Below are 8,364 nucleotides of genomic sequence, written 5' to 3' on the forward strand. Positions count from 1 at the left end.
CCTTATGCTGTAATTCCCAATGTCCTCTGTGAGCCTGTAACTTACCTGTGCTCTGGGCAGTATCTAGCCCTGCAAACTCTCCAGTTTTGTCCAATAATCACACAACTTTAGACCAAAATGAAGTGGAAAACCACAATGTACAAACTAGGTTTACAACTGATAATGGGTTACAAATCCTTTTTACAAATAACTAGTGAGATTATTTACGAAAGGCTGGTGCAGGGGGTCGTGATTTTACTATTATTTCTGCCTATAACAGAAGGGTTTGAGGCCTAAGACTGAATAGAGATGTTTGTGGTCCCTCAACCTCAGGGGTTATTCCAATTACCTGCACTTGTTGTGAAGTCAAATCTTGAAGTAATTATCTAGATTGTATGAGGCATGATGTCAGAAAGATTTCTGAGTGGGTTTTTTAATATTAATTTTTTAAATTTTTAGTGCCTTAGTGAATGTTCCTAAAATGTTAATAGATTAAAAAAAGGTAGAATAGCTGGAGATCTGTATGGAAGCCTAGCTTTAGGGCTCAAGCAGGCCTTGCTGTAGCTCCTGTTATCTGTGGAAAGCGATTGACATGCTGGGTTAAGTGCTGTGCTGGGAAGCCTGCAGCAGGGCAGGGCTGATTGCCCGTTCGCTCCCGGGGCTCTGTGAGCGCTCCACGAGCAGTGGGAGTGAAGTGCCATCCTTCTGTCCTTGCCTTGCAGGACCCCTTTGCACTGTGCAGCATCCTGCAATAACGTGCAGGTGTGCAAGTTCCTGGTGGAGTCGGGGGCGGCTGTCTTTGCCATGACCTACAGCGACATGCAGACGGCCGCAGACAAGTGCGAGGAGATGGAGGAAGGCTACACGCAGTGCTCCCAGTTCTTGTATGGTGAGTGTCAGCCCCGAGTCCTGGAGCATGCCTGGGGTGCCCCTGCCACCTCTCAGTTCATTTGTGCATACGGAGGGGTAAATTGCACACTCAGGTTATGTGCCTGTGCCACAGGTCCCTCTTGGAAAGAGGGAGGTTTTTGCCAGCTTGCTGTCACAGAATGAGATCCATCGAGATTAACTTTGTAATATTCATCCTGTGGAGGAGATCTGAGTAACAAAAGCTTTCCCTACATTAAAAGCTTTGAGTGAAGCATGTGCATTGACAGATTCACCAATTAGGTGAATCTTGCCACATAAGAACTTTCTACATAAAAACAAAAGTACTATGGACATGTCAGTAGGCAGTTCATAGCTGTTACCTGGTGTCTTTAAATGAGGAGTATTTACTAATGTGCACCTTAGAACCAAAAAAGGTATTGCCAAGTTCCTGCCTTAATGGATATTAGTAAGCACTGAATTTGACTTTACCTTCCTGACTTTTTTCTTCACTTGCATTTAAAAAGAAATCCCATATTAAATTTAGATTTTATTCAAATAGTAGGGCTACAGAGATACTATCTTTTAATGGAGAAAACTAATTCCCCCTAGGGTGTGATGAGTATTAGTCAATGAGGTTTTACATTACTTTACTGTATGTTTTGTGTGTAATGAGGTTTTAAGTTACTTTTCTCTGTTTTGTATGTAGCTTGTGTCCCCATGGCACCTACCAGCTGGTGTGTCATCCCTCTGCAAGAGGTTAGAGTAACAGCAATGTAACACAGCAGAAAAAGCTGTAAAACTGCCTTGCTGCTTTTGTGGCACAGGCGAGATCTGAGTTTCTCTAAGCTGCTCAGCCAGCAGATTTCAAAACAGTCTGTCCAGCTGTCCTCACTAAGCTTGAAAACTGTGTCTCTTGGTGCCAAATAGGTAGTTTTCACTAGAAAGGGAGGAAGCCTTTATAACTGGCATCAAAATTTGTAGGCTAAGCAAAATTCCATTTGGTTTTGTGTCCAGACTCCAAGAGAAGCATCAAGACCAAATACCCAAGGAAGATCGTAGGAATAGATAAAAAATAACACCACTTGTCTAATATTTTAAACTGGTTTTAGCTCACATATGAGTTAAGAGATGGTATCTTTGTGTTGATCAGCTCTTGAAGGATTTCTTTCAGGAATTTGTCTAATCCTTAAATTCAGGTAAACTGCCCACAACATCCTGTGGAAAGGAGGTCCATGGACTCAGTATATACAGCATGAAGAAATACATTCTTTTTGTTTGTGGGGTTTTTTATGACCTGCCATCTGATGATCTGACTTGCTACTCTGTATGTTGAGTTTGGGATCTTTTTTGTGTTACGAGATACTTTTTGATGGGTCCTGAAAGGACTGGAAGTCTTTGGCTTATTGCCAGTTTTTCCAGATTGAAACCACTGAAACTATCTATCTCTTGATATATTGGCTGTTCAGCTATCAAAGTTCCATATTGTTCTATCAGAAATTAAAAATATTGCTAAGACTGGTTCTGGTTGCTTGTAGTTACTGTAAGAAATTATTCCCTGCCTAAAACTGCTTCTGTAAAAGAGGTTTGGGAATGTGTATCTGTTTCCAGAACTGCGCTAAAACCTGGCCCTCTAAACTCATTATTAAGCTAATAAACCCTGATGTAATTCATTGATTCACTTAATCTTTTTTCTTGCAAATGATGTCCAATATCAAGTAGGAGGTAGGTTTAAATAAAACCAATCATCCTTTATCACTGACTAAATGACAGGTCTGATGCTGCTCAAGTACGGAATTTTCCACTTTCTTAAATGTAATGCCTGTGCTGTCTCTGAGTGTTTGCCCCACTACCCTGGTGTGACTATTAACACCCCTTTAGGAGACCAGCAGCCCTGTGTAGATCATCTTTGTCTGCTCTGATGCTCAGTGCTCCATCTTCCCTTCCACATGGGTGCAGAGCACAGCTCTGGCCAAACCTCTAATTATACCAAATGCAAAGCAAGGGAAGAGTTTCTCTGAGCAGAGCTTATCATGCACTGGAAATAATTTAATTTTATGTGCTGAGCTGTTGTGCAGAAGTAGAGGACTTGATTTGAGCAGGTGCTTCCTTTAGCAGATCCTATACAGAATGTTCTAATAGGTATGTGATGGAAAGGGAAAGGACAAGTTTTATGATGCATAAAACTTTCAGGATCTTTGCTCCTGAAAATACCAAAACCAAACATTGAAACCCCAGTAGGATTCAGTATTTTAAAATAATTACCTAAGAGAAAATCAACTGGTGTACAAACAAAGATACCTTTTCCAGTTTTGTGCATGGAGGCTGAGGAATGTGTACAGAAAGAAAAGTATCATCTCTGGCTACAGCTGTAAAGTGAGCAAGTTCTAAATAACACTGCAGGGTCTATGTGTGTACTCCAAAATACCTTGGTCCAAAGATAATTTAAAAGAATTGTGTTTCTGAAGGCAGTGTTTAAAACAAAACAAAAAATAATGTTAGAAATTAAGAACTGCTGAGATAAGTGCTTGATTAACCAAAAGCAGCTGCAGAGTAGCAGGCAAATCTTTCAGGTACAGGTCTGAGATGCAACGTGCTTTGAAGTTCTGAAATAAAATGGCCCAGGTGGCAAATGACACCACAAGCATCAAAATGACAGTGGTGGTCAACCTAAGCAGGTATTGCTATCTCCTTGTGACAGAAAGAGGTAACCACTGGATTAAGAGTACAGAAAATGTTTTTTGACCATCATTTAGGTCTAGAAAGTGTGAACACAAAAATATAACCTTTTATCAATCAGTGCTGCTCTCCCCATTTGCCTTGTATTTTTTGAGCATGTGTAAGGAAGGAATCTGTCTTCTGTAAGTAACTTTACAAAGCCACTTCTTCCAGGGCCACCTCTGACCAGGCAACAAGGCGCCAAGCAGGTAGGAATTGCTTGGGGTTTTTTCCTGGCCTGTCCTCCAGTAAGAATAAAGGAGTCTTCCCTCCTGTTCTCCTTTCTATTTATTTATTTTCTTTTCAATTTAGCTGCTTTGTGTTTTCAAACTTGCAGGAGTGCAGGAGAAGATGGGCATAATGAACAAAGGAGTGATTTATGGACTCTGGGATTATGAGGCTCAGAATGATGACGAGCTGTCCATGAAGGAAGGAGACTGCATGACAATCCTGCGCCGGGAGGATGAGGAGGAGATTGAGTGGTGGTGGGCACGGCTGAACGACAAGGAAGGCTACGTGCCCCGAAACCTGCTAGGGGTGAGTCCTGCCTACTGCCAGCACCAAAGAAACCCCACCCTAGGATGGGGAGTGTACACAGCATTGTGTTCTCATTGCACCACTTGCACTGAGGTGCAGCTTTAAAAGTCAAGAGGAAGGAGTTGACGTTCTCCATCTTTGTTTAGGGAGTTGAATACCTTGGCAGAGTGGGTTAACACCCTCTGTTTAAGGTACTTAACACAGATTAATGGGTGCACAAAAGAACAACGTGTATCACCAGCCTGCTATATACTGCAGGCTCTAATACCAACCTTGTCTCGCCATCTTAGAAAAACCCCTTTCATCCAAACATGATGTGTGAGTAAACGTTTTGTTGAGCATGTTCTCAGGCACATGGTGTGATTTTGGGGCTGTCCTGGGTAGGGCCAGGAGCTGGACTCAGTGACTCCTTGAGGGGTCCCTTTCAACTCAAGATATTCTATGATTGTTTGAGAACAAAACTAGCTTTCCCTGTTTCACAAAGTGATGTACTGGCACAAAGGGCCCTCAGAACTGAAAATTGCATGAAGAGTGTGTCATGAGTCCTTTCCTGTGTACACAGGGCACTTTTTGATCCAAGGAGATAAACACTGCAAAAATCTAGGTTATCTTTTTTCTAGGGTTGGAAAACAGATTACATTGCTCAGTAAAGGCAGATCTTTATTTTCTCCTCTGCTTTTAAAGTAACGTTTAACCATATGTCCAAGGCTTTACATGAATGGCCTCTCCTCCTCTCATCACCTTTTGTACTGCCTCTTTTATTAAGAACAACTGTGTACAAACAAGATACTTTAAATTATGTCCCTGTATTTCTCCTCATAGCTGAGTTGCTGGAGAACTATGGCAGATGGACACATATATAAAAATTCCATGAAGCTTTTCTCTACAGTTCTAGTTGCCCTGGTGCTGGAGATAAGAGGTTCTCCAAGATTGACCACTGTGAATTTTAGCTGATTGATGCGTGATGCTTGAAAGAGGCTGAACCTCCTTCCTCATGTAGATCATCATTACTCCTAAACTGGTTGGATTTTGCAGAGCAACTCTATCTAATGCAAAATCAGTTTTAATTTCTGTATCATTTCCAGGTCAGGCCTAACACCATGTACTGTAAAATCCTCCCTACCATAGTATTTCTGCTCAGTCTTTTCCTCTCCAAAGTAAACATTTCTAAATTGAGAGCAGCCATCAGCCCTGCACAGTAATGTCAAAATGGCAGCTTTTTGGTTTTTGCCTGCCCCAGGGTGAATTGTGCATGTGCTGTTTGTTCATAAGCTTGTGCTTTCAGCCTGAGCACAGCTTAAGCTGGGGATCACAACTTGCCCTTGTAAGCACAACACAATCCCAACAGAATCTTTGGGTAAAACTACACAGTATTTATTAACTGTGACTCTCCTGTGTCTGCTCAGTTGTTCTGGTGCTGCCACTGAAATATCATGTGGTGATTCTCCAAAGCAACTACCAGCCTCTTAATATAGCAGCTGAATTCTAGGCTATGATGTTCACCAAAGAGGAAAATATTTGGTAGATTCTTAAGTCTTCATCATAGTTGCTTTATCCTTTTGCACTCAGGTGTACTGAATAAAACCAAGGATTAAATTATCTGTATCAGTGCTCTACCCTTGTTAGTGACTCCCTAGCTCCCTAAGCCAATAAGATAATACTGTCAAAGGGAGTCTTTTGAACACTGTCAGGTGTTATGGTACTGTAACTGACTGACTTCACCTCTAACAGTGGTGAAACCACAGCAGGCTGAGACAGACCTTGTGGTGAAGTTGTTGGCCTTGTCTTACTCATTGAGAAAAGAAGAAAGCCAGAGTCTGGTTAAAGAGAGAAGGGGGCATCTTTGAGGAGAGCTTTAGATGAGAAAACCCAAGCTGTGATGTAGATGTGCATTGCCATTTAGAGCACGGAGGACTCATCTCTCCTAACTGTATGAAATGTATCCTACTTTTGTATGCCAGTGGCTGTGCTTTTCACAACAGTAGCTGTTCCCTAAGCCCTTCCAAGTGGGAGCCAGCAGCTTCCCAGACATCTTGTCCCTGCTGTGTGCTGACCCAAGCTGTGTCCTGTCAGTTGTGCCCTGCACCCCTGTGTGTGTGGCCAGGGTGTGTGAGCAGCACAGGGCCCAGGGGGCACAGGCTGGCAGGTCCCAATTCACTGCTGGGCAGGTCCTTGATGGAACTGGCCACCCACCCTAAAGCACAGCTCCTCCACTTGCATGGTCCTTCTGCACACAGATGTTTCCAGCTTGCCCAAAGCTATACAGACATAAAAGCTGATAGGCACTGAGAGAAAGCAAACCAGACTTTAATACCTCTCTGGTCCCATTTATGAAACAGGGAACAATCCCACTGAACACAGAAGTCTCTTGACTTACAAAGCCATGTGCTTTTCCTGGCCCACCCATCTGGGCAGAGCTGAAAGTACTCCATTATGTGCTGTTCCATACCTTCCTCTTGTACTGACATGGTTGGTATTTTTTTAAGCTTGCCTCAGACTGCTAAATTAATATTTGTTAGTTTATAACATGTAATATTTATTTTTTATAACCATGTTTTTGCTACTATGGATTACATTAGAATTGTAGTACCAAAAAGGTTTTCTGTTCCTTTATTTTTTTCTTTTAAAAAAAGTAACCTTTTAAAGTACTAAAATTTTAAACCTCATTTCTGTTTTACCCTCAGCTCTATCCGAGGATTAAACCTAGACAAAGAAGCTTGGCATGAAACAGTACAGAAGCCAGATTCTTGAAGTACTAATCATGGATAACTTGTGGGAAAAAGAGTCCATTTTGTGTTGGTTCCAGTATCATGAGACTTATTTCAATGACAATGTAATTTGAAAGCTATGAAGAATGTGCTTTGAAAACAAATGAAGGATTGATGCATTAGCAAATGGATGAGGGCATTGTACAAGATGAAATAATGCTTACAAGGAAATGAAATTCTGCTGCCTTTGGTCGAATCAAGCCATTATGTTCAAGTACCCACTTGGATTCCTTCAAACATGGCAGAAGAGAGTTTCACTTTTCTCTGCATTAAATACAAGAACCTTTTGAATTTGCCATTGAAGGGATCATCATGAAACAGGTAACTTGGCTTTGTCCAAATTTATCCCAAGGCTTTTTTCCAGATGGGAGAAATTAAAAGTATGTGCACAGCACCCAACTGCTTATTGCTGGAAGCAAAATGTTTGTTAAAAGAAGCTAAAAAACCTGCAGTGCATCTGAAGAGCGACGACCACATGACCAATCCATTAAGCAATAACTTTAAAACAAGCTGTAGCATCTTAGAAATTCTATGTATTCAAAATACCATGTGCTGTAACAAAAATGTAGTTTTAGATTCTTCTTTTTACAAAGAGCCTCATGTATTTATTGTATTTTGTACTTTGAAGACTAAGTGTAGAACCTTTCTGTAGTCCTTGACAACTTACTTGTTTTTACTCCACTTGTTTACTCCACCATTAAACTTTTGTCTCCTCTTAAGCTTTAACTCTGGGTATTTTAATGGTAATTTTTATTAGAAATCTTACCAGTAAGACACACTGCTGTTCTACATTACACTAACTTTCTGTATTAAACTGAACCCCTCCTCCCCCCTCCATCCCAGGTAGTTTTCCTGCATTTAAAATTAAGCTGAATCTGTTAGTTGCACATAACCTTTGTTAACCTTAAAAGCTAAGGGACATACTTTAGAAAAAAAACCTTGGTACAAATATTTTCTAAATAAAGCCTTTCCTATAGAGCTATCCTTTCTATCTCTCTATGTGGCAATAATTTGATAATGAGCAGTATTTAACAGAAGAGCAAATAATTCCTTACAGGTGTTTAGGAAGTGCCTCACCCTGCAGGCTCATGTTTTCCTACTAGGGAAGTCTTACTGCTTTCTGAAAAGGTGCCCATAAGGAAGAAATTGTTTGTAAGGAGGAGGACACAATTCCTCAGGTGGGGAAACTAAAGGCAGCAGCAACTTGGCTCATGGTCACAGCCTCTGGCTGTGGGGTATATAGTATGAATTATCTATCTTAGAAACCTTTAGCTGTTCAAGCATTAATCGTTTAAAGTATCAGCCTCTCTAACATTTTATTAACTGCCCCACATCCAAAATCAGCTCCAGAAGCTGGTTTTCCCCTTTAAAAGGCAACAACTTATGTTCCTGAAAGCAAAAGCTCTGCATGTGCACTGTGATGATCTTTCTCTAAGGAAAAAAAAAATTTGCTTATTTTCAGCAGAAATAAGTCTGGCACACTTTATTTCTACTT

The 8,364-nt window shown here is 41.0% G+C and overlaps 1 protein-coding gene across 3 annotated transcripts in view; it reads left to right on the plus strand.

Moving 5' to 3' along the window:
• Positions 1-7,851, plus strand: part of TP53BP2 (tumor protein p53 binding protein 2) — a 52,515-nt gene extending 44,664 nt beyond the window's left edge. For 2 of the 3 annotated variants that reach the window (XM_032103404.1, XM_032103405.1), the window contains exons 16-18: positions 702-868; positions 3,902-4,101; positions 6,786-6,964. In XM_032103404.1, the coding sequence (XP_031959295.1) occupies positions 702-868; positions 3,902-4,101; positions 6,786-6,827 (409 nt within the window). In that variant the 3' untranslated portion in view covers positions 6,828-6,964. Of the gene's footprint in view, positions 1-701; positions 869-3,901; positions 4,102-6,785 lie in introns of all 3 variants that reach the window. The other variant, XM_032103403.1, reaches the window with a different exon arrangement.
• Positions 7,852-8,364: the final 513 nt, after the last annotated feature.

The sequence above is a fragment of the Corvus moneduloides genome, chromosome 3, assembly GCF_009650955.1.
Source record: "Corvus moneduloides isolate bCorMon1 chromosome 3, bCorMon1.pri, whole genome shotgun sequence".
Classification (NCBI taxonomy): Eukaryota; Metazoa; Chordata; class Aves; order Passeriformes; family Corvidae; genus Corvus; species Corvus moneduloides.